At 47.5% G+C, this 26,822-nt stretch overlaps 1 protein-coding gene across 1 annotated transcript; it reads left to right on the top strand.

Annotated features, from left to right (window-relative positions):
- The first annotated feature begins 5,244 nt into the window (after nt 1-5,244).
- LOC142257847 (ETS translocation variant 3-like protein) lies at nt 5,245-25,679 on the top strand. The gene is made up of 7 exons (XM_075330096.1): nt 5,245-5,365; nt 15,598-15,733; nt 19,167-19,215; nt 19,566-19,803; nt 23,266-23,425; nt 24,655-24,775; nt 25,042-25,679. The coding sequence occupies exons 3-7, from the start codon at nt 19,167-19,169 to the stop codon at nt 25,527-25,529; spliced, it is 1,056 nt and encodes a 351-aa protein (XP_075186211.1). The 5' UTR covers nt 5,245-5,365; nt 15,598-15,733; the 3' UTR covers nt 25,530-25,679.
- Nucleotides 25,680-26,822: the final 1,143 nt, after the last annotated feature.

Genomic DNA, 26,822 nt, shown 5'->3' with positions numbered 1-26,822 from the left:
TGGCTAATTTCTCCAAACTTTCTTAGAATTCTGAGTCACCAGCCGGTGACCTTTTTCTTATATTTGGTGGATGCTATAAGGTTGGCATCACCAGTCTTACAAATATGTATATAAAGATTTACCTCCCTGCTCCCAATATGTGAGTAATATTTATTCTGTGATCTTGTGCTACTATTATGGGCATTCTGCGTGGGTGATTAATCCGGTGTTCAGTATTACGGAGCCACATTAAGGAGAACCAAATACGTCTCGTATGAACAGGTTTTGTTTGCCTTGTTCTTAAGTGTTTACAAGAGGCATTCTCTAATCGAAAAATAGTAAGAGCTCTGAGACTATATGGATTATAATTAGTCTATATTGTTTGAATCTCCGGTTCTGCTCAACAAGGATAACCCCCTTGATGGTTGTTATTGTCCTCGGATTGACAGAAAAGGACTAATGAAGGGTATATATTTTCCGGCTCCTGGGAAAGGTGGTGTGATAAATGTTCACGATGTGTTTATATTCAATGTAAAAGTTTTTAAAGTCTCTTAGAAAACTCAACTTGGTCTTTTCTTCATGGCGTTGGGGGAGGACGGGGGCGGCAGTCATGGAGGCAACACCTAAATCTACCTGGAATGAGTTCATTACTCAGTCTGTTTGCCTGGATTGTTATTGATCCTAAGCTGTCACTTTTCATTGGCGCTAATGGGATATGAAAAGCCTTCAGTAACCAGAGCTGCTTCGTCCGTCTCCTGCAGTATAAATCTCTCGCCTCGGCTTCATTTTTATGCTGGAGGTGTCATTTTTGGAGGCTGCTCATGGCTGCTCTCATTCCTTAATGGAAATTATAACACCATAATGGGTTCAACAAGTGTTTAGCATGGAATAGAAATGAGAGAACGCTCTTCTGTTTACAGGCAAACTCTGAGATACTTGGCCAATTGGTCTTCAGAGTCCAAGTCTGTGATGTGGATGGGTCAGCTCAATGCCTATTAACTTTTAAAAAAAAAAATTACACCTGTATCCATTTTGTCCCTGGTACGATAATGCACCAGTTGATATCGAAATTTGTCTTTGGCCATATTGATTTTGAACTCCAAAGTTCCTCCCATGAGAGGAATTTTAATGAAAAATTTCCTGAGGGAACTTGGAACAAAACAAAGACTGTGGTATGATGCCCCAAAACCATATGATTCTTGTGGATGATCTTAACAAGACTGGATATCAAGGAGATGTGGTTGAAGTGGAGGACAGATTTTGCTGAGTGTTGATGAACATGGTCTGCCCTCTTTTCTCACCACATCTCTTGGCATGTTCGTCTACAAGTTGATTAGTATAGAAACCTTCATTTTGATTGTGACTTCATGCCTTGAGGTTTGAAGACCGTAGTGATGATCCCAAATCTAGATTGTAGCTCTTCGTTGAGGATCCTTCAGCAAAGTGTTGGTGGTGGCCTCAGTGTTAATCATCTTTGATTCTTTGGGTGCAATCCATTGTGTTCGTGGAGGATCTTAGAATTGAATAACTTCTAATTCCATTTCATAATCTACAAATTTGTGAAATTCATGGAAATGCTTGTTCTTTTCAATTATTGTCCAGGGATGCGTAACGGGAGTTCTAAAAGTTTAGATTAATTTTTGTACCATTGAAGGTAATTATGACTGGTGAGATTTTTCCACACAGAGCCTCTGTTTTTGTTGGTGGCACATTAGTGGTGTATGTCTGATGCTATACTCAGATGACAGGAATAGGACCGTACAGTGCTGGCCAAAAGTATTGGCACCCCTGCAATTCTGTCAGATAATACTGTTTCTTCTTGAAAATGATTGCAATCACAAATTCTTTGGTATTCTTATCTTTTATTTTGCTTGCAATGAAAAAACACAAAAGAGAATGGAACAAAAATCAAATCATTTCACACAACTTCAAAAATGGTCCAAACAAAAGTATTGGCACCCTTAGCCCAATACTTGGCTGCACAACCTTTAGCCAAAATAACTGCGAACAACCGCTTCCGGTAGCCATCAATGAGTTTCTTACAATGCTCTGCTGGAATTTTAGACCATTCTTTGGCAAACTGCTCCAGGTCCCGTAGATTTGAAGGGGGCCTTCTCCAAACTGCCATTTTGAGATCTCTCCACAGTTGTTCTATGGGATTCAGGTCTGGACTCATTGCTGGCCACTTTAGTAGTCTCCAGTGCTTTCTATCAAACCATTTTCTAGTGCTTTTTGAAGTGTGTTTTGGGTCATTGTCCTGCTGGAAGACCCATGACCTCTGAGGGAGACCCAGCTTTCTCACACTGGGCCCTACATTATGCTGCAAACTTTGTTGGTAGTCTTTAGACTTCATAATGCCATGCACACGGTCAAGTGCCAGAGGCAGCAAAGCAACCCCAAAACATCAGGGAACCTCTGCCATGTTTGACTGTAGGGACCATGTTCTTTTCTTTGAATGCCTCCTTTTTTTTTTTCTTTCCCTGTAAACTCGGTTGATGGCTTTTCCCGAAAAGCTCTAATTTTGTTTCATCTGACCAGAGAACATTCTTCAAAAAACGTTTTAGGCTTTCTCAGGTAAGTTTTGGCAAACTCCAACCTGGGTTTTTTATGTCTCGGGGTAAGAAGTGGGGTCTTCCTGGGTATCCTACCATACAGTCCCTTTTCATTTAGACGCCGACGGATAGTACGGGTTGACACTGTTGTACCCTCAGACTGCAGGGCAGCTTGAACTTGTTTGGATGTTAGTCGAGGCTCTTTATCCACCATCCGCACAATCTTGCTTTGAAATCTCTCGTCAATTTTTCTTTTCCTTCCACGTCTAGGGAGGTTAGCCACAGTGCCATGGGCTTTACACTTCTTGATGACACTGCGCACCGTAGACACAGGAACTTTCAGGTCTTTGAAGATGGACTTGTAGCCTTGAGATTGCTCATGCTTCCTCACAATTTGGATTCTCAAGTCCTCAGACAGTTCTTTGGTCTTCTTTGTTTTCTCCATGCTCAATGTGGTACACACAAGGACACAGGACAGAGGTTGAGTCAACTTTAATCCATGTCAACTGGCTGCAAGTGTGACTTAGTTATTGTCAACACCTGTTAGGTGCCACAGGTAAGTTACAGGCGCTGTTAAAGGGAACCTGTCAGCAGAAATGTCCCCTAAAACCTAACAGATTCCCCCTCTGCAGCTCCTGGGCTGCATTCTATAAAGGTCCCTGTTATGATTGTGCCCACTTTCTGACCGAAAAAAAGTGTTTATAAAGTTGTACCTTTTTTGGCTTCTGATTCTGTAAATCCGTCACGGGGGCGGGCTGCCTGATGGCCGTTATTCTGCCCCCTGGTCCTGTATGCCGCCCCCATCGCTGATTTCAATACTTCTGGACGCCGCCCACTGCTCCAGCCATCCCCGCGCATGCCCAGTGCCCATCTCTCGGGGATGAGCACTGTGCCCAGCGTCACCGCTGGTGACGTGCACGCAGGGTTAAGATTATGGGCGGTGCTGTGATGTTTATTCCTAAGCAACCGCCCATAATCGCGGGACCGCGCTTTCCCCCTCGGCCTGCTTCTTTCTGCGCAAGCGCGCTGCTGCTGACCTCACTTCGCCTCCTTCCCATCTTGCCCCGAGGCAGGAAATAGATGGGAAGAGCGCGGAGCAGTGACTACACCGAAAGCGCGGTCTCTGCCAGAGATAGTTCTGATTTCCTGGCTCCTGATCTGCCCTATTCTGTTTTGTGATTCCTGTGTGCTGACTTCTGCGTGTGTTCTGACCTACCCTTCTGCCTGCTGGTTTTGTACCTCGCTGCCTGATCCGGATTTGACCTCCTGATACGTTTTCTGATTACGTCCTTGCCTGCCGATTCTGTCCCTGTTCCGCAATTCCTGGTTTGACCCTGCCTGACGACTACTCTCATTGGACTGCAGCCTTCCACAGGTAGCGATCTCCAGGGCCCTGGGTAATTCCAAATCCCTGTATAGGGGTTAAAGGCTGCTTGATGAGTGGCTTCCCTCTAGCCTGTCCATTACATTCCATCTGAGTCTGTTGATCCAGGCAGGCGTTACACAAATTCACCGTAAAGTATTGCATTGGGTTACAGCCACGTTACTTTGACTGCTTTGTTCTGAATCTCTCTTGGTGATTTTCATCTCTTTTGAAGACCATAATAACCTGGAAATCGTTGACGTCAAAAATATGGATCCAAGAATAAGCTGGGGACGCTTGTCAAAATAAGTTATGTTGGATCAAGTTTTGAATCTTGTCTTCTGTTTTACACACAAACCATAATATGAATGTTAACAGAGCCTAAAATACACTTTATGTGGAAGAATCCAAGCAGCTCATCTGCTTCTGCGTCCATGTGTTTCCTTGGCTCAAATATTTGTCAACTGGTAGCTGTGTGCTCAGACCACCCTTACCCTCATGTTTTCAATGGGGGAATGAACTCCACTATCAAACATCCGTTGTGGCTTGAAATTCAAAATGGCCGTTTTCTTGATCACCATACATTTGGTGGAGGAAAGTGGGCACTTGCCCATACACAGATGGTTGGCAGGTGTGACCGACTTCTTTAAGTTTCAAAATGATACTCACAATCCAAGTATTGACCACGACATAGTGACCGGTTGTCTTCTGACATGAAATCAACATACTTGTAGGCATGTATGAGACCATTGAGTTCAGTTCCGGAGACCTGTGACCAGTTTGAACAACATAGTCCACTCCCACATTGAAAGTTGGACTTGTGAAAGGTGGCTTTCACCCATCTTGAGACCCGGACTGTTCCCAGCTCAGAACCCCCAAGCCTACCATGAACAAATTACTTTGAGAATGTGTATAAGGGTCTTCCAATCTGAGCACGGTCTATATTTCATGGATGTGTGAAACTTGCCTTGTGTTTTGGGTCATTTTGGTCTTCGTTGAGACACTGCAAACTTAAATCTCTAGTATCGTGGTGCATTGGCAACTCATCATTAACCTGCCTAAAGTATTGAGATTGACTATTACCGGTAGGTCGCACACAATATAAAAGAAATAAATAAATTAGCGTCTATGGAATTTGTAATGTGCTCTTCCCACCCTGTATCCCCAGAGAGACGGCAGTATGACCATGAAATAAATGCGAATTACAGCGGCAGAGTATGAGAAGTCTTCCGATCAATACTGATTCAGGGCAAAGGGCCGCCTGATAATGCACGCGTTATATCCTTTATTAACTCCGTATCGCCGCTGCCTTACTTAAAGGGTTAAAGTATCTGCCTCCGAACCCCCCGCCGGTCTCCGGGGACTGAACGCAGGGTTATCATTTTAAGTAACTAATGCAGCGTGTGATGGAAAGTGCCACTCGCTGGTGACAGACAGATCCTGGCAGACACCGGACCGCTCACCTCCTAAGGTAAGACGCACGCAAGCCTCTACACAGACATCTGGACCACAGAGGGGGACAAAAACAGGCTACCGATAGCCATATACAGAACAGCTGCAATGCCGTGCAGATCTGCTCCCTGCAACCGCAAATATGGCACCACTATGAAGTTTGCTTTTTTTATATTGCTGTTTTTTGGAGGGTTTTTTTTGTTAAATTCAGAGGCAGGAACATGTAACGTCTAACATCTCTGCTTTTATTTTATTGTACTTGTATGGCTGTTTATGTTTACAAATTTATCATTTTTATTCAAATTTTTATAGAAATGTTCAAAACCGTTGTTTGAAAGGACCAACCGTAGGGATTACATACATGTAAGGGATCATGGGCCATCAATATATACTGTTATATGCATGTGTGTGTGTATGTATGTATGTATGTATGTATGTATGTATGTATGTGATGTATGTATGTATGTGTGTGTATGTACCACAGATAATATATTACACACACTTGTATATATTACACACTAATACGGTATATATTACACATGTTTATTACACACATTTATATATTACACACATACTTATATTACATGTATAACTCACATATTACACACTATGGTATATATTATAACTTTTTATATATTCACATGCTTGTTTATTACACATGTATATATTACACACATGTATAACACACAAATATATATTACACACTAATACGGTTATATGTAACACATGTAGATATTATGTATTTATATATTATATTACACATGCGCATATATTGCACACTAATATATTACACATTTTCAAACTTATAACATAATGTATATGTATATAACACCTATACATTACACGTTAGATATATATGTATATATATCTATCACATGTATGATTGTAATTATTCTATGTCTGTAATAGAACAAATAGTATGTGCTATGTATACAACTATAATCGTGTGTATATATGTATGTGTGTGTGTGTGTATATATATATATATATATATATATATATAATATACTGTGTATATGTGTGTGTGTGTATATATGTGTATGTATGTATGTGTGTGTGTATGTATGTGTATATATATATATATATATATAATGTACATTTTTTTTTTATTGATAGATATAGAGATAGATATATAATAGACCGGTACACAGGAGGGTGTATAATTCTATCAATGTCCTATTCTGTGTCGTCGCCCTTCTCATGCTCACCTCCATTGAATCACTTCTGCTGTAGACGTATATGACAGTAACATATTAGAGCAGTGTTTATAGAGTCTGTGAGATTATAATTGGGCTCGATGGTGACCGCAGTGATCACTATAATCTAGTCTCCAACTCCATGAAATAACCTTTCTGTAAAAATTTCAATAAAAAACAAATGTATTTTTCTTTTTTTAATACAAATATTTGTTTAGCCATCTTTTCTGACAAATTAAAATGCCATTATTTCCTTGGTATAAAACGGTCCCTAATATTAACATGTTCCACAGCAAGGTGGTGTTTTGTACAGAGTTACAAAATATCTAGAATAATGAATGGATGGATAAGATCATAAGGGAAAGATAACAAACTACAGAAAAGCAACAAGCAGATATCTCCTCCATTCACCATGTTACATATTCTGAAATCTTTTACTATAAGACAGAGGACTCTTAACATGACTGGTAATTTACCGTACAACATATTAATGGAAGCGATCAGCAGCAGCGGCTCCATATGGATCTGAGCTTCCATACAAAGACTACAATCCAAAGTTACCAGTGACTCTAGACCTCTGGGGTGGGGTTTATGCAAATGTAGCTATTCCTAGTTAGGCGGGGGTGGGGCTTAGAATCATCTACCTTTCAGAATATGGGATATTTCTGTAGGTAAAGATTTGAGGGCTCACAAATCATTGTAACCTGACTCTATGGGTTTTTCAGTAAGTTAATAGGATGACATGGCGCTCTTTGTATAGGTATGAAGCATCTGTGTATTAGATTACATACTCTTAAACTCACTCCCTCTTGCGCGCTCGTGCTCCTGATCACTTGTTTGGTTTCTCATGTGCTTGCTCTTGGGCTCAGTCTCTTGCGTGCATCCTTGTTATGTCTTGCGCTTGCTTACTCATGCTCTCACACTATCTTGCAACCCTCTTGTGTGCTTACTCTCACTCGCACTCACACCATCTTGTGTTCACACTCCCTCTTTATGTTCTTTCTCATCTTGCTTTTTTCTTTGTTTTTTGTTGTAACGCTCTCTTGCACTCTATCTTGCCTTCTCGTGCACTTGCTCTCGCAATGATTTTCTCAGTTGCACTTTCTCGTGTGTGCATTCTCTTGCGCTGGCTTTCTCTCTTGCCTGCTCTTTTACACTTGAACACTCTCTTACACTTGCGCTCTCTCGTACTCCTATGCTGTCTTGCTTTTGCTCACTCCTTCCTACACACCATCTTCTTATGTTCGTCTACATATTTATCACACGGGTCAAGGGTCCCATCTTATATTCAGATCTGGCTTGCGTTTTGTCTAGTCTCTCTTGTGCCCTTTTTCCCCCCCATTATGCACTTTTGATTTCGCTGTCTTCAAGTGGGCTTTTTTGCTTTCACGATCTCTAGTCCTCTTTTGCACTGGCTTTCTTTACGCTCGGTGTCTTGTGCACTTATGCTTTCTCTTGTGCGCTTCTCTACACATGTGTGCAATCCTGCGCGCGCTCTTTATCTCACCTCCTGCGCGCCCCCTGGATCTCTGCTCCTGCGCGCCCCCTGGATCTCTGCTCCTGCGCGCCTCCTGTATCTCTGCTCCTGTGCTGCCCCTGCAGCAGTCGAATTACTCGGATCTGGGGTTGCTGTGGCTCAAGGGTCTTCGGACCCGGGGGCTTGCGGACACTCAAATGTAAAGTGGGGTTATTTACAAGGGATAGTTCGTGATGCCACCCGTGGTTCACGGTAAGGGGAGTAACGCCGCTGCCGATGGGAGTACCCGGGGGAGATAGAGTGGGTTAGCCAGATGTTAATCCCTCCACAGGTAGGGGAGATCCCGGGACTCTGGAGATATAGTTGCGGATAGCGTTGTGCAGGCTATGCGGGCAGGCTGGATGCAGTGTACTCACTCAGGTTGTGTAGACGTTGGTACAATCATTAAGCAGACTCTGACACAGAAGTAAACCAAGTCTCTGGGTGCGCTGCCACCCGGGGGAGCTTGTCCGGGAATCCATCACCACTGGTATTGCTTAGTGGTCCGGAGCCTGCCTCCATGCACAATTATATAGATGTTCCTAAGTGACCCTTCGGCCTGAAGCTGTCAGGGTCCCGCTCCCTATAGTGATATAGTGGAGCTGTGCTCTCGATGGCTGACACTTGGGATTTCAGTGGGCTGCATAAGCTGGAAAGCCCTATCCCCCTCGTTGTGTTGGTGCCTTTGATCTCTGAGCTCTTGGAGAAAGTTCATAAAGAGACTATCCTCCACAGGTAAATTATCAGGTTGCGTGAAGCTACTCCCCGATCTAGGGTCCTGTACCCTGCCGTGCTCTGTACCGGTCCGGTTACTGGACTTTCCGTTGCCGAACGATCTGCAAAACTAAGTCCGTGCACCCTTTGCCAATACCCTGTGACTGGGTCTCCGGCTCCTTTGGTCCCAGACCACCGTCTGCGACCCAACCAAGGTCACACAGGGAGCTTCAACTCCCTCAGCTCCTCACTCTGAGGGCTACTACTCGACTTCCTCTCACTTTGAGAGTTGACACTAAACTGACTTCCTCCCACCAGTCTGCTTGACCCCTAGGCGGGTGGCCCTTTTCCAGCTAGACCACCCACTGGTGTGCCTGACAGTATGTGGTGGGAGGTGTGGTTAGGATTTGAGTGCTGATGGAAGCAATACCAATAGTTAGGATCCCAGAACCATGGAGGGTGAGTTCTGCACCATAAGAGAAAGGAGTGCAGTTCCCTGTGACAACCTGATAGTCAGGGGCGTCACACTTATGCGCGCCCCCTTTTCCCTCTGCTCCTGTGCGCTCCCTTGTGCTCTGCTCCTGTGCGCTCCCTTGTGCTCTGCTCCTGCGCGCTCCCTTGTGCTCTGCTCCTGCGCGCTCCCTTGTGCTCTGCTCCTGCGCGCTCCCTTGCGCTCTGCTCCTGCGCGCTCCCTTGCGCTCTGCTCCTGCGCGCCCCCTTGCGCTCTGCTCCTGCGCGCCCCCTTGCGCTCTGCTCCTGCGCGCCCCCTTGCGCTCTGCTCCTGCGCGCCCCCTTGCGCTCTGCTCCTGCGCGCCCCCTTGCGCTCTGCTCCTGCGCGCCCTCTTGCTCTCTGATCCTGCGCGCCCTCTTGCTCTCTGATCCTGCGCGCCCCCTTGCTTTCTGCTGCTGCGCGCCCTCATGTTCTCTCCTGCCCTCCGTCCCTCCCTATTTACTCTATAGCAGCTGTATAAATGTGCCCCTTTGAGCTCCCCCTAGTGGCGGCTGCAGCCAGACAGATTCTGAAGTTGCCTCTCTCAGCCCTTATGATTCTTCTTTCTATTGGGAATCCGCATCCCAGGAGAATGTTAGTGTATCTATAGTCCTGCCATGCGTTGCTCCCATCCCAGCCTCCTTCAGACGACCTTCCTGATGTTTTCTGACCTCATTACGGATTTCTTGTTTGAGCGGAGTACAAAGGATTTTTGAAATCCTATTTCCCCTAGAGACACAAAGCGAGGAAATGTAGGGGAGTCAGTGGTGGGGAGCGCAGGCTGCTGGAGACAACGCAGGAGCTGTGTGATCATTGCTGGCAGTCGTCAGATGGAGTTATGCCAAGAGCACACGAGCATGGGTGTCCCGGTAATTCCCAGCATTACATACAGGAGGTGTGGAAGAGAAGACTTGGCTCCGATATTAGGTTATTTATATCTACATTGCAGCATTATACACTGATGTCACCCGGCAAAAATACAAGATCACTGATTTATGTCTCAGGACAACAACTCTTATCAGGCCCTGAAGACACAAAGACGCAGACACTAACCATTACCCAACAAAAGTAATATTCCCAAACGCTGTTACAGAAGTTACATTCCTGTACATAGGGGCAGTATTATAGTAGTTATATTCTTGTACATAGGGGGCAGTATTATAGTAGTTATATTCTTGTACATAGGGGCAGTATTATAGTAGTTATATTCTTGTACATAGGAGCAGTATTATAGTAGTTATATTGTACATAGGAGCAGTATTATAGTAGTTATATTTTTGTACATAGGAGCAGTATTATAGTAGTTATATTCTTGTACATAGGGAGCAGTATTATAGTAGTAATATTCTTGTACATAGGAGCAGTATTATAGTAGTTATATTCTTGTACATAGGGAGCAGTATTATAGTAGTTATATTCTTGTACATAGGAGCAGTATTATAGTAGTTATATTGTACATAGGAGCAGTATTATAGTAGTTATATTCTTGTACATAGGAGCAGTATTATAGTAGTTATATTCTTGTACATAGGGAGCAGTATTATAGTAGTAATATTCTTGTACATAGGAGCAGTATTATAGTAGTTATATTCTTGTACATAGGAGCAGTATTATAGTAGTTATATTCTTGTACATAGGGAGCAGTATTATAGTAGTTATATTCTTGTACATAGGAGCAGTATTATAGTAGTTATATTCTTGTACATAGGAGCAGTATTATAGTAGTTATATTCTTGTACATAGGGAGCAGTATTATAGTAGTTATATTCTTGTACATAGGGAGCAGTATTATAGTAGTAATATTCTTGTACATAGGAGCAGTATTATAGTAGTTTTATTCTTGTACATAGGGGGCAGTATTATAGTAGTTATAGTCTTGTACATAGGGTGCAGTATTATAGTAGTATATTCTTGTACATAGGAGCAGTATTATAGTAGTTATATTCTTGTACATAGGGGGCAGTATTATAGTAGTTATATTCTTGTACATAGGGGCAGTATTATAGTAGTTATAGTCTTGTACATAGGGGGTAGTATTATAGTAGTTATATTCTTGTATGTAGGAGCAGTATTATAGTAGTTATATTCTTGTACATAGGGAGTAGTATTATAGTAGTTATATTCTTGTACATAGGAGCAGTATTATAGTAGTTATATTCTTGTACATAGGAGCAGTATTATAGTAGTTATATTGTACATAGGAGCAGTATTATAGTAGTTATATTCTTGTACATAGGGACAGTATTATAGTAGTTATATTCTTGTACATAGGAGCAGTATTATAGTAGTTATATTCTTGTTCATAGGGGCAGTATTATAGTAGTTATATTCTTGTACATAGGAGCAGTATTATAGTAGTTATATTCTTGTACATAGTGGGCAGTATTATAGTAGTTATATTCTTGTACATAGGGGCAGTATTATAGTAGTTATATTCTTGTACATAGGAGCAGTATTATAGTAGTTATATTGTACATAGGAGCAGTATTATAGTAGTTATATTCTTGTACATAGGAGCAGTATTATAGTAGTTATATTCTTGTACATAGGAGCAGTATTATAGTAGTTATATTCTTGTACATAGGGAGCAGTATTATAGTAGTTATATTCTTGTACATAGGAGCAGTATTATAGTAGTTATATTCTTGTACATAGGAGCAGTATTATAGTAGTTATATTCTTGTACATAGGAGCAGTATTATAGTAGTTATATTCTTGTACATAGGGGGCAGTATTATAGTAGTTATATTCTAGTACATAGGGGCAGTATTATAGTAGTTATAGTCTTGTACATAGGGGGCAGTATTATAGTAGTTATATTCTTGTACATAGGAGTAGTATTATAGTAGTTATATTCTTGTATGTAGGAGCAGTATTATAGTAGTTATATTCTTGTATATAGAGGGCAGTATTATAGTTGTAACCTTTTCTCTTAGCTTTGTCTACACATATATAGTACTTTTCACGGACAATTCCGGTGTGAACACTTGTCCCCTCCCAGCATCCTCTTTGCCCGGTCTGTTGGTTCTCCCAGTGTCCCATAAGCCTCTTGGCCTAATAGTATTAAACAGCATTAAACAAACAAGAGCATTGCCCTCGGCTGGCGTTGTATTGGGCGGGGAAGGGCCGGTCACCGGTGGTAATCCCGGGCGTCCCCCATGAGGGAATGTAATGAGCTCGGCCGGGGATTTGCAGGGATGAAGTGGAGTCGGAGCAGGGGCTTATCTGTGACAGAGGCCTGTCTGTGCTTGTCACCCTCCGGCGTTAGACCCTTTCCCTTCCCAGCCCTAATGCTGCCGACTGACGAGTAATCCATCTTTTCAGTTTGCTTAGTGTAATAGCTCATTGAGAAAATCACGGCTGGGATTAAAGTCTTGAGACTAAGATGAAAATCCAACCCTGGAATATGGCCCTGCCAATATAACCATGACGCCATGTGCCCGGTAGAACGCGGAATGTTCTAGAACATTCTCATTTACAATTGTTAGGTAACCAAGTTGTCTCCATGGCTCCATACAGTAGACTTAATCAGTACGCTTTAAGGCCCTGTATACATTCACAGTCAGTACCCTGTATAGCACGGTATACAGTGGGCACAGAAAGTATTCACACCCCATTATATTTTTCACTCTTTGTTTCATTGCAGCCATTTGGTAAATTAAAAAAAAAGTTCATTTTTTTTCTCCTTAATGTACACTCTGCACCCCATCCCCCATCTTGTCAGAAAAAAAAACAAAAGTAGAAATATTAGCAATTTTTTTAAAGAAGAAAAACTGATATATCACATGGTCATAAGTATTCAGACCCTTTGCTCAGACACTCATATGTAAGTCACATGCTGTCCATTTCCTTGTGATCCTCCTTGAGATGGTTTTGCTCCTTCATTGGAGTCCAGCCGTTGTGTAATTAAACTGATAGGACTTGATTTGGAAAGGCGCACACCTGTCTATATAAGACCTCACAGCTCACACTGCATGTCACACCAAATGAGAATTGAGGTCAAAGGAACTGCCCAAGGAGCTCAGAGACAGAATTGTGGCAAGGCACAGATCTGGCCAAGGTTACTAAAGAATTTTTGCAGCACTCAAGGTTCCTAAGAGCACAGTGGCCTCCATAATCCTTAAATGGAAGAAGTTTGGGTCCACCAGAACTCTTCCTAGACCTGGCCATCCAGCCAAACTGAGCAATCGTGGGAGAAGAGCCTTGGTGAAAGAGGTAAAGAAGAACCCCAAGATCACTGTGGCTGAGCTCCAGAGATGCAGTATGGAGATGGGAGAACGTTCCACAAAGTCAACCATCACTGCAGCCCTCCACCAGTCGGGTCTTTATGGCAGAGTGACCCGACGGAAGCCTCTCCTCAGTGCAAGACATATGAAAGCCACATAGAGTTTGCAAAAAAAAATACATGAAGGACTCCCAGACTATGAGAGATAAGATTCTCTGGTCTGATGAGACGAAGATAGAACTTTCTGGTACTAAATCTAAGCGGTATGTATGGAGAAAACCAGGCACTGCTCATCACCTGCCCAATGCAATCCCCACAGTGAAGCATGGTGGTGGCAGCATCATGCTATGGGAACAGGGACAGGACGACTGGTTGCAATTGAGGGGAAGATGAATGCGGTCAAGAACAGAGATATCCTGGAAGAAAACCTCTTCCAGAGTGCTCTGGACCTCAGACTTGGCCGGAGGTTCACGTTCCAACAAGACAATGACGCTAAGCACACAGCTAAAATAACAAAGGTGTGGCTTCAGAACAACTCTGACCATTCTTAACTGGCCCAGTCTGAGCCCTGACCTAAAACCAATAGAGCATCTCTGGAGAGACCTGATAATGGTGACCACCAACGTTCACCATCCAACCTAATGGAACTGGAGAGGATCTGCAAGGAAGAATGGCCGAGGATCCCCAAATCCAGGATCCCAAGAAGACTCATGGCTGCACTAGGCTCAAAAGGAAGCGTCTACTCAATACTGAGCAAAGGGGCTGAATACTTATAACCATGTGATATTTCAGTTTTTTTTCAAAAAATAATTGCAAAAATTTCTACATTTATTTGTTTTTCTGTCAAGATGGGGGATGGGGGCAGAGTGTACATTAATGAGAAAATAATGAACTTCTTTGAATTTATCAAATGGCTGCAATGAAACAAACAGTGAAAAATTTAAAGGGGTTTGAATACTTCCTGTATCTACTGTACATTCACAGTCAGTGCCCTGTATAGGACTGTATACATTCAGTCAGTACCCTGTATAGGACTGTATACATTCACAGTCAGTACCCTGTATAGAACTGTATACATTCACAGTCAGTACTTTTGTATGGCACTGTATATATTCAGTCAGTCCCCTGGTTGGCCCCGTATACATTCAGTCAGTATCCTGTACTACTTATATTTTCAAAAATACCTTTTGTTTGTCGAAGGATCTCGTGGTAATCAGTTGTGATTGGTGCCACCACTCAGGAGCTTGTATTAAATTTGCCTACAGTACATACAGGTTAAATGTATAAATTACATGTTGTCAGCATCAAGGGTCTGTCTTTCTGGGTCTTCCAATAGAACAGACGGTCTAGACATTTGCACATTGGCTGTTGGAGAAGAATTCTGAACAAAGATCTTGCTGTTTCTTGAACTCCAAATTCTAATTTTTTTTCTTCACCATTAAAAAAAGAGATGCTTGACGTTAAAATTTTTTTATTTTATTTTTTTCTTTACCTGGTGTGAATACCACTGTTCTCCTGAATCCAGCGATATTTTTCTCTTGTTTCTGCGCTTCTCCGTTCCCAAGATATTGCCCCTTTTCTTACTGTATATAAATCTAGTCGTCTTGGCCAACTGGGCATGGTTATCAATAACAATGCCCATATATGGATTGAAGACAACTCCCACTTGGTAAACAAGATTAAATTTATAGCATGTGAAGAAGGGGCCATATCTTAGGAACAGAGAGGCGTAGAGAAACGAGAAAAACATCGCCGGATTCAGGAAAAGAGCGGCATTTACACCAGGATAGTAAAATAAATATTTATCACTCCTCTTGTGATTCATCTTATCCACTAATCCAGAATGTTTGCTTATCTGGCATTTGTTAAATCCTGCCTACGACAGATTAAGCATGTTGTACCACATGACAATCCACACAATACCCGCTATCCTAATGATACGCCAGTTACAGTATCCCTAAAGCAAATGAGATTAAACTAATAATGTATTTTCTTTGGTTGGAAAGAACAAAAAAAAATTGGTGAATCCAAAATCTCCTTAAAGCCAACTACTCCAGCAGGATAAGTCCATGTGTAAGCCTGGTGTAACTTGCATCTTATTTTGGATCAGATAAGAAGATAAGAGTGGAAGCCCCCTCCCTGCTTTCCCCGCTCCTCTTATATATCTGGCACATTTTATGGAAGTGAATCTGCTGCTCGCCTATGTTCATTGTGGATGGAGTCATAGTCCTCAATCGTGGCTTTAAGTAAGTTTATTTTCTATTGTTGCCTTATTAAACTTTAATTTATAATTTTTTGTAAATTTAAAAATAGTTTTCCCATTTTACTTTATTACAATTTAACAACTTTTTTTTTCTTAATTTTTAATCTATTTTTTTTATACTTATCTGTTACATTTGTTTTTATTCACCTTTCCTTTTAGTCTCCTTTTATTTTATTTATTTTTCTTAATGTCCCACCACGCTCCATGGGAAAATGTTCTGTTCTCCCTCAGTGTGTAAATATATATATATATATATAATATATATATATGTGTATATATATGTGTGTGTGTGTATATATATATATATATATATATATATATATATTGTATTTCTATATTATATGTGTGTATGTATGTATATATATTCTTTTTTTCTTCATTGTAATTAACTTTTTATTTATTTATTTTTATAGTTCATCTTTTCCTTTAATGTATTAACCCTGAATTTTCTTCTGTGGGAACATATGACTGTTATATCCTGTATGTTCTTTCGTTTTGCTTTTTCTAGTGTGTTCTATTATATTTTTATGTACTGTAGTTTTCGTTTTCCACTTCTAATCCATGTAATATAATATGTAATGAGCGGTCAGGTGCACCCTCGGTGTGACCAGTGGCTCGGTGCTCTGTTCCACCCTCTGATTTGCTTCTCTAGGACTTGGCTTGAGTTTGTCCTGCTTTCCCACAGGGGAGCGCTCCCTACAATCTAATTCCTTGTCCACTGACACCGTAGGAGGCCAATGGGGGCGCTCACTGCTTGCTCTGATCTCTGGCTCTTGCCAGTCTTCCACCCTGAAGTGTAGCAGTGATGGAGTTTCTTCAGAGAGGAGCTGGATATCAGAGTGTTGTTGCACTGAAGCTGTGACTGCTCGCACTGCGGAGCTCCTCTCATGTCAGTGCACAAGTGAAGCAACAGGAATCTGAGTTTAGTGAGTGCTCGCTGGTGTGGCCTGCTATGGTGCTCTGAGCCTTTGGCTGTACCCAGGGGACTCTCCTCATTGGCCGCCCCCCTTCCCCTCTTCATACCCAGGGGGGCTTTCTTCGTTGGCTGCACCTCGGGGGCTCTCTTCATACCCGGGGGCCTCTCTTCATTGGCCGCACCCCGGGGGCCTCCTCTTCATACCTGGGGGCCTCCTTTTCATACCTGGGGGCCTCCTCTTCATACCTGGGGGGGCTCTTCTTTTTGGCCGCTCCACGGGGGCCTCTCTTCATACCCGGGGGGTTCTCTTCATTGGCCGCATTCTGGGGGGCTCTCTTCATACCTGGATGCTCTCTTCGTTGGACCCATCCTGGGGGGGTGGCTCTCTTCGTTGGCCGCACCCCGGGGAGCTCTCTTCGTTGGCCGCACCCCGGGGAGCTCTCTTCGTTGGCTGCACCCCGGGGGGGCTCTCTTCGTTGGCCGCACCCCGGGGAGCTCTCTTCGTTGGCCGCACCCCGGGGGGGCTCTCTTCGTTGGCCGCACCCCGGGGGGGCTCTCTTCGTTGGCCGCACCCCGGGGGGGCTCTCTTCGTTGGCCGCACCCCGGGGGGGCTCTCTTCGTTGGCCACACCCCGGGGGGCTCTCTTCGTTGGCCACACCCCGGGGGGCTCTCTTCATTGGCCACACCCCGGGGAGCTCTCTTCATACCCGGGTGCTCTCTTGTGGCTGCACCCTGGGGGTTCTATTCATACCTGGGTGCTCTCTTCGTTGGCCCCATGCTGGGGGGGTTCTCTTCATTGGCCGCACCCCGGGGGGCTCTCTCTTCGTTGGCCGCACCCCGGGAGGCTCTCTCTTCATACCTGGATGCTCTCTTTGTTGGCCGCATACTGGGGGGGGCACTCTCTTCATTGGACGCACTCCGGGGGGGTCTCTCTTTATACCTGGATGCTCTCTTCATTGGCCGCACTCCGGGGGGGTTCTCTTCGTTGGCCGCACCCTGGGGGGGGCTCTCTTTGTTGGCCACACCCCAGGGGGGCTCTCTTCATACCTGGATGCTCCCTTCGTTGGCCCCAAGCTTGGGGTGCTCTCTTCATACCTGGATGCTACCTTCGTTGGCCCCATGCTGGGGGGGCTCTCTTCATACCTGGATGCTACCTTCGTTGGCCCCATGCTGGGGGGGCTCTCTTCATACCTGGATGCTCTCTTCGTTGGCCCCATCCTGGGGGGGGGCTCTCTTCGTTGGACGCACCCCAGGGGAGCTCTCTTCATACCTGGATGCTTTCTTCATTGGCCGCACCCCGGGGGGGCCCTCTTCATACCTGGATGCTCTTTGTTGGCCCCATACTGGGGGGGCACTCTCTTCATTGGACGCACTCCGGGGGGCTCTCTTTATACCTGTATGCTCCCTTCATTGGCCCCATGCTGGGGGGCTCTTTTCATACCTGGATGCTCTCTTCGTTGGCCCCATCCTGGGGGGGCTCTCTTTGTTGGACGCACCCCGGGGGAGCTCTCTTCATACCTGGATGCTCTCTTCGTTGGCCGCACCCCGGGGGGGGCTCTCTTCATACCTGGATGCTCTTTTCGTTGGCCCCATACTGGGGGGGCACTCTTCACTGGACGCACTTTGGGGGGCTCTCTTTATACCTGGATGCTCCCTTCATTGGCCCCATGCTGGGAGGGCTCTCTTCATACCTGGATGCTCCCTTCATTGGCCCCATGCTGGGGGGGGCTCTCTTCATACCTGGATGCTCCCTTCGTTGGCCCCATGCTGGGGGTGCTCTCTTCATACCTGGATGCTCCCTTCGTTGGCCCCATGCTGGGGGGGGCTCTCTTTGTTGGCCCCATGCTGGGGGGCTCTCTCGTTGGCCGCACCCCGGGGGGGGGGCTCTCTTCGTTGGCCCCATGCTGGGGGGGCTCTCTTTGTTGGCCCCATGCTGGGGGGCTCTCGTTGGCCGCACCCCGGGGGGGGGGGGGGGCTCTCTTCGTTGGCCCCATGCTGGGGGGGCTCTCTTTGTTGGCCGCAGGGTGCACTGAAACGCTGTCATTTGCCATGTGGATTAAAAGTAAAGTTTTCTGCAACTACGCCACTAACGTATGTAACTCGTTTGATTTTATGGAGGCGGAGTCCTGTATATAAATGCTTAAGCAGCTAAATGTGCAGTTTGGGGGGTGGGTGACCAATTTTCTTTAAATCCACAGATTGTAATACATGTTTGGGGAATATAGGGATTAAACACTGAAGCCCCTCTGTGCAGAATTTGAGCCGTACACACCACATAAAAGCTGAGCTCAACTTTGTGGTCCTAAAACCAATGTACAGATCAGAGTTCCACGTTCTTGCTCACTGACAGAGCCTCCGTTTACTCTTTCACAAGACAGACTTCAAGATGGATTTTTAGCCCAAACTATGCATTTAAGAAAAACAACAAAAATCCCCAAATATTGAAATTGAATGAATGTTTTCAGAAAATGGACACCTTGTTAATGTTTTTCCTCTGCAGATGGATAGGATGCACTGCGGATGTGTCTCAAATTCTTATTGGATACCAGGTAAGGGCACCGTAGTCCTCATGTAAGTACACCCCTCCCTATCTCCTGACCTCCACATCAGTACTGGGCAGAGCAAGGTTTGGCTGGGTGAATGAGATGTTGCAAACCTTGCTCTGCACTGAAAAGAAGCAAGTACCTCTCTTTGCTCAAAGCATTGTTCTGGTTGTTGGCTCCACTAGGTGGCACCAGTGAAAATTTATTTTTTCCAAGAAAGAAATAATTTGCGTATTTTTTTTCCCATGATGCTTTGACAGTAATATGGGGGTAGGAGAGTTGTCGCCATCTCTCGGTTCCACGCCTGCTGGGAGAGCATTAAGTGTAATTTGTGGTTCCCCTTCGGTCTCCTCCAGGGTTGGCCTTCCCGGACTGGGCGTACAAGGCGGAGTCCAGCCCGGGCTCGCGGCAGATCCAGCTCTGGCACTTCATCCTGGAGCTGCTGCAGAAGGAGGAGTTCCGTCACGTCATCGCCTGGCAGCAGGGGGAGTACGGAGAGTTTGTCATCAAGGACCCCGATGAGGTGGCGCGGCTGTGGGGGCGGAGGAAGTGTAAGCCGCAGATGAACTACGACAAGCTGAGCCGGGCGCTCCGGTAAGAGGGGGGCACACCGGCAACAGAATGGGAGGTGCTGGTGGGCGTGCTCTTGCGAGAGAAAGAGGGTCTCTGATAGTGGAGTGGGGGGGCACGCTCTAGTAAGAGGGGGGCATGCTCCGGTATTAAGGGGTGGCACACTCCAGTAAGGGGGGGTGCTCTGGTAAGAGCGCAGAGGAGGGTGCTGCAGTAAGAGAGCTGAGAGGGGTGCGCTCTGGTAAGAGTGTAGTGGGGGAGTGCTCTGGGAAGAGAGGGGAGTGGGGGGTGCTCTGGGAGGAGAGGGTAGCGGGGGGGGAGTTCTCTGGGAGGAGAGGGTAGTGGAGGGGAGTGCTGTGGGAAGAGAGGGTAGTGGGGGGGAGTGCTTTGGGAAGAGAGGGTAGCGGGGGGGGAGTTCTCTGGGAGGAGAGGGTATTGGGGGGAGTGCTCTGGGAGGAGAGGGTAGTGGAGGGGAGTGCTCTGGGAGGAGAGGGTAGTGGGGGGGAGTGCTCTGGGAGGAGAGGGTAGTGGGGGGGGGGGGAGTGCTCTGGGAGGAGAGGGTAGTGGGGGGGGGGAGTGCTCTGGGAGGAGAGGGTAGTGGGGGGGAGTGCTGTGGGAAGAGAGGGTAGTGGGGAGGAGTGCTCTGGGAGGAGAGGGTAGGGGGGGGAGTGCTGTGGGAAGAGGGTAGTGGGGGGGGAGTGCTCTGGGAGGAGAGGGTAGTGGAGGGAAGTGCTCTGGGAGGAGAGGGTAGTGGGGAGGAGTGCTGTGGGAGGAGAGGGTAGTGGGGAGGAGTGCTGTGGGAGGAGAGGGTAGTGGGGAGGAGTGCTGTGGGAGGAGAGGGTAGTGGGGGGGAGTGCTGTGGGAGGAGAGGGTAGTGGGGGGGGGGAGTGCTCTGGGAGGAGAGGGTAGTGGAGGGAAGTGCTCTGGGAGGAGTGGGTAGTGGAGGGAAGTGCTCTGGGAGGATACGGTAGTGGGGGGGGGAGTGCTGTGGGAAGAGAGGGTAGTGGGGGGGAGTGCTCTGGGAAGAGAGGGTAGTGGGGGGGAGTGCTCTGGGAGGAGAGGGTAGTGGGGGGGAGTGCTGTGGGGGGAGTGCTTTGGGAGGAGAGGGGAGTGGGGGGAGGAGTGCTCTGGGAAGAGAGGGGGTCTCTGGTCTGTGGGGATGGCTCCAAAAACAGAAGAGGGCGCGCAAGAATTAGGCCTAATGCTATGAGAGAACTCTGAATGATATGGGGGAGCTCTGGTGAATGATATGGGGGAGCTCTGGTGAATGATATGGGGGAGCTCTGGTGAATGATATGGGGGAGCTCTGGTGAATGATATGGGGGAGCTCTGCTTCTCTGGTGAATGATATGGGGGAGCTCTGCTTCTCTGGTGAATGATATGGGGGAGCTCTGCTTCTCTGGTGAATGTTATGGGGGAGCTCTGCTTCTCTGGTGAATGTTATGGGGGAGCTCTGCTTCTCTGGTGAATGTTATGGGGGAGCTCTGCTTCTCTGGTGAATGATATGGGGGAGCTCTGCTTCTCTGGTGAATGATATGGGGGAGCTCTGCTTCTCTGGTGAATGTTATGGGGGAGCTCTGCTTCTCTGGTGAATGTTATGGGGGAGCTCTGCTTCTCTGGTGAATGTTATGGGGGAGCTCTGCTTCTCTGGTGAATGATATGGGGGAGCTCTGCTTCTCTGGTGAATGATATGGGGGAGCTCTGCTTCTCTGGTGAATGATATGGGGGAGCTCTGCTTCTCTGGTGAATGATATGGGGGAGCTCTGCTTCTCTGGTGAATGATATGGGGGAGCTCTGCTTCTCTGGTGAATGATATGGGGGAGCTCTGCTTCTCTGGTGAATGTTATGGGGGAGCTCTGCTTCTCTGGTGAATGTTGTGGGGGAGCTCTGCTTCTCTGGTGAATGTTATGGGGGATATACAAAACCAGTCCGCAGCCGATCTAGTGGGGACAAAATATAACCAATTTTACTAGAAGAAAAACCCCATTAAAATATAACTTTTAATAATGGTATTAAAGGGTCAAAGACCAAAAACACACAAAAAAACCCAAAGAAATAGTGAGCCCTGCCTCTCGGGTGAATATGGGGGAGCTCTGGTGAATATGGGGGAGCCCTGCCTCTTGGGTGAATATGGGGGAGCTCTGGTGAATATGGGGCAGCCCTGCCTCTTGGGTGAATATGGGGGAGCCCTGCCTCTTGGGTGAATATGGGGGAGCCCCTGCCTCTCGGGTGAATATGGGGGAGCCCCTGCCTCTTGGGTGAATATGGGGGAGCCCCTGCCTCTCGGGTGAATATGGGGGAGCCCTGCCTCAAGGGTGAATATGGGGGAGCCCTGCCTCTCGGGTGAATATGGGGGAGCCCTGCCTCTCGGGTGAATATGGGGGAGCCCTGCCTCTCGGGTGAATATGGGGGAGCCCTGCCTCTCGGGTGAATATGGGGGAGCCCTGCCTCTCGGGTGAATATGGGGGAGCCCTGCCTCTCGGGTGAATATGGGGGAGCCCCTGCCTCTCGGGTGAATATGGGGGAGCCCCTGCCTCTCGGGTGAATATGGGGGAGCCCCTGCCTCTCGGGTGAATATGGGGGAGCCCCTGCCTCTCGGGTAAATATGGGGGAGCCCCTGCCTCTCGGGTGAATATGGGGGAGGCCTGCCTCTCGGGTGAATATGGGGGAGCTCTGGTGAATATGGGGGAGCCCTGCCTCTTGGTTGAATATGGGGGAGCTCTGGTGAATATGGGGGAGCCCTGCCTCTTGGGTGAATATGGGGGAGGTCCTGCCTCTTGGGTGAATATGGGGGAGCCCTGCCTCTTGGGTGAATATGGGAGAGCCCCTGCCTCTCGGGTGAAAATGGGGGAGCCCTGCCTCTCGGGTGAAAATGGGGGAGCCCTGCCTCTCGGGTGAAAATGGGGGAGCCCTGCCTCTCGGGTGAATATGGGGGAGCCCTGCCTCTCGGTTGAATATGGGGGAGCCCTGCCTCTCGGGTGAATATGGGGGAGCCCTGCCTCTCGAGTGAATATGGGGGAGCCCTGCCTCTCTGGTGAATATGGGGGAGCCCTGCCTCTCTGGTGAATATGGGGGAGCCCTGCCTCTCTGGTGAATATGGGGGAGCCCTGCCTCTTGGGTGAATATGGGGAGCCCTGCCTCTTGGGTGAATATGGGGGAGCCCTGCCTCTCTGGTAAATATGGGGGAGCCCTGCCTCTTGGGTGAATATGGGGGAGCCCTGCCTCTCTGGTGAATATGGGGGAGCCACGCCTCTCGGGTGAATATGGGGGAGCCCTGCCTCTTGGATGAATATGGGGGAGCCCTGCCTCTCGGGTGAATATGGGGGAGCCCTGCCTCTTGGATGAATATGGGGGAGCCCTGCCTCTTGGGTGAATATGGGGGAGCCCTGCCTCTCGGGTGAATATGGGGGAGCCCTGCCTCTCGGGTGAATATGGGGGAGCCCTGCTTCTGTGCTGTATTTTCTGACCTGTCCGTTTTGGCCTCAGATATTATTATAATAAGAGGATTCTGCACAAGACGAAGGGGAAGAGATTCACCTACAAGTTTAACTTCAGTAAGCTGATCTTTGTGAACTACCCCCTGTGGGAGCCGCGATGTCCTCCGGTGCTGGGCGGAGCTGCGCTGCCATCTGGTGTTCAGCGGGAGGTAATGCACATGGTGGGCCTGTGATTGGGGGGGGGGGGTGTGATTGGTGGCCTGTGATTGGGGGGGGTGTGATTGGGGGGGGTCTGTGATTGGGGGGTCTGTGATTGGTGAGCGTGTGTGATTTGGGGGGCCTGTGATTGGTGGGCCTGTGATTGGTGGGCCTGTGATTGGGGGGGTCTGTGATTGGGGGGTCTGTGATTGGTGAGCGTGTGTGATTTGGGGGGCCTGTGATTGGTGGGCCTGTGATTGGGGGGGTCTGTGATTAAGGGGTCTGTGATTGGGGGGTCTGTGATTGGGGGGTCTGTGATTGGTGAGCGTGTGTGATTTGGGGGGTCTGTGATTGGGGGTCTGTGATTTGGGGTGTGTGTGATTTGGGGTGTGTGTGATTGGGGGGCCTGTGATTGGGGGGCCTGTGATTGGGGGGCCTGTGATTGGGGGGTGATTGGTGGGCCTGTGATTGGGGGGTGATTGGGGGGTGATTGGTGGGCCTGTGATTGGGGGGTGATTGGGGGGCCTGTGATTGGGGGGGCCTGTGATTGGGGGGGTGATTGGTGGGTGATTGGTGGGCCTGTGATTGGTGGGCCTGTGATTGGGGGGGCCTGTGATTGGGGGGGTGATTGGGGGGGGTGATTGGTGGGCCTGTGATTGGTGGGCCTGTGATTGGGGGGGGCCTGTGATTGGGGGGGGGTGATTGGTGGGCCTGTGATTGGGGGGTGATTGGTGGGCCTGTGATTGGGGGGGGTGATTGGGGGGCCTGTGATTGGTGGGCGTGTGATTGGTGGGCGTGTGATTGGTAGGCGTGTGATTGGTGGGCCTGTGATTGGGGGGCCTGTGATTAGGGGTGGTGTGATTGGGGGGTGTGTGATTGGGGGGCCTGTGATTGGGGGGCCTGTGATTGGGGGTGGTGTGATTGGGGGTGTGTGATTGGTGGGCCTGTTATTGGGGGGGTGATTGGTGGGCCTGTTATTGGGGGGCCTGTGATTGGGGGGCCTGTGATTGGTGGGCCTGTGATTGGGGGGCCTGTGATTGGGGGGGGTGATTTGGGGGGGGTGATTGGGGGGCCTGTGATTGGTGGGCCTGTGATTGGGGGTGTGTGATTGGGGGGGCCTGTGATTGGGGCCGTGTGATTGGGGGGCCTGTGATTGGGGGGCCTGTGATTGGGGGGCCTGTGATTGGGGGGCCTGTGATTGGGGGGTGTGGTATTGGTGTAAGCTTTCCCTTCTCTTCAGGTCATACATAACACCCTCCTCGCACACAAGCTCTTGGCTGACCAGATCGCCTGCCGCAGACTCCTCCAGACTCCAGTTGACCACCTCGGCGGCTCGCACAAGAAGACGATGGCTGTGAGCAGTAAGTCTAAACCGGTCCAGTGCAATGTTCCTTAAAACGTTATGATCTGACCCTCAGTTGTTCCTCCTGGAAATTTGTATTGGCAGCACGTAGTTGGGGTCTGACACTGTCCAATGTGTCCTTGCCATGGGGGTCATACATCCCTTTGATGAAGCCTAAGCTTTTGATTTGTCCACTAATTTCCAGGAGGGACAACAGAGGAACGGCATAATGCAGATTCCTAGAAAAGATGAATTTAGTAGTAGTGATATTTCCGTCTTCTCCAGGGCACAGCGTCATGCCAGCTTCATGCTTCCCGGGCACCTGCTGTAACTTTGGAAGTAGCGGGCACCTGTATATACCCGCCGCACCCACCCAGCATGGCACAGAGTTACCTCTCCACCCCAGCCGGTCGCTCTACTCGCCCACTCAAGTCCTACCCGGCACAACTGAGTGGCAGCTGTGTGCCAACCGCCTGATCCACCAAAGCCAAGCGCTCCACAGGGGCCTGCACAGCAGGGTGCCCGCAGGAGGCCTGCTCAACCCCTACCTGGGGCACAGTGTGCCCACCATAGACCACATCCATGCCCTGACATCTCCGCCTGACGTAAAGCCAGACCCCGAGAGCCAGCTCAGAGCGCTAGAGAAGATCCAAGATGTGGACGACCCCGCGAAGATCTGTCAGAGCCACGACGGGACTTGTAAGCTTTACCCTCCTCCTGGCATTGAGCACATGAACCTCAGCAGGAAGACCTGGCTGCTGAAACCAGCCTAAAACTACAGCGCCACCTGCTGAACAGAACTTGGTATTACAGGACTAGAAATCCCGTGAGTCTCCGGTGGTGGCGCTCCACATGGGCTGACTGTATACAGGGCTGCACTGCTCCTCTGGCTGTATATAGGTTGTGTCACAGCAATACAAAATAAACCCTACTCTCAAAACAATTAATCCTAAATTTCATGAATTTACTGGTGGATCCATACTGATGTACAAGTAAGCAGGCTCACAGGTGACATCCTATCTGATTGGAAATGCTAACTTGCCTTATGTTCTCCATCCAGCCCAGACCGTCATGTCTCTCACTTCTCCTATGTTCACCATCCAGCCCAGTCAGGTCTCTCACTTGTGCTATGTTCACCATGTGGCCCAGGCAGTCATGTCTCTCACTTGTCCTATGTTCTCCATCCAGCCCAGACCGCCATGTCTCTAACTTGTGCTATGTTCTCCATCTGGCCCGGACAGTCCTGTCTCTCACTTGTTCCATGTTCTCAATCTTGCCCACATCATCATGCCTCTGACTTGTCCTATGTTTTCCATCTAGCCCAAACCTTCATATCTCTGACTTGTTCAATGTTTTCCATCAGGCCTGGAAAGTTATGTTTGTGACTTGTCTTATGTCTTCTATCTAGCCCAGACCATCATGTCTCTGACTTGTCCTATGTTTTCCATCCGGCCCAGATCGTCTTATCATTAACTTGTCCTATGTTTCCCATCTGGCCCACACAGTCATATCTCTGTTTTTCATCTAGCCCAGACCATCATGACTGCTTCTTCCAGTCACGACTGTTGTGTGCTGCAGCCTGATGATGCCCTGCTAAAAAATACTAATATCTCCTAGACAGTAACAATTCCCTCCATGTGTTTCCGCTTTATAAAGTAATAATGTGCACACGACCTGCTTACCAGATAATACCCAGGATTCCCTCTGACTAAAAATGCCTTAATTACTACTATTGCCTAGAGTGCCCCTTAATGGAAAAAAAAATCCCATAATTCCTGGAATGTCACCATAAGGGGATGTCCACTATTTAACTATATTCTGACGGAAAACTAAAAGGCTACAGGAACTCAGTGGTTAATTGGCTGCAGCGGTCCCATAATATGATAATGCCATGGAACAGCACCATCATTAATGGGCCAGCACCAGTCCAGGAGGTGTGCTTTAATTTATGATCTTATGTGAATCACTTATGCAGTTAAAAAGAGGTTATCCAATAGTGGACAATTCCTTTAAAAACATTTATGTATTTATTTCTAAATTTGATGTGGTCTGTGATCATAAATCAC

Source organism: Anomaloglossus baeobatrachus, chromosome 12 (genome assembly GCF_048569485.1).
Source record: "Anomaloglossus baeobatrachus isolate aAnoBae1 chromosome 12, aAnoBae1.hap1, whole genome shotgun sequence".
NCBI classification, from domain to species: domain Eukaryota; kingdom Metazoa; phylum Chordata; class Amphibia; order Anura; family Aromobatidae; genus Anomaloglossus; species Anomaloglossus baeobatrachus.
This window is presented reverse-complemented; position numbering and strand designations above follow the sequence as displayed.

Excerpts from the sequence above, each read along its gene's own strand:
- LOC142257847 (XM_075330096.1), top strand. The coding sequence starts at position 19,167 with ATGGATAGGATGCACTGCGGATGTGTCTCAAATTCTTATTGGATACCA. Across the intron at positions 19,216-19,565 it reads AAATTCTTATTGGATACCAG|GGTTGGCCTTCCCGGACTGG; the intron begins GTAAGGGCACCG and ends GGTCTCCTCCAG. Across the intron at positions 23,426-24,654 it reads CATCTGGTGTTCAGCGGGAG|GTCATACATAACACCCTCCT; the intron begins GTAATGCACATG and ends CCTTCTCTTCAG.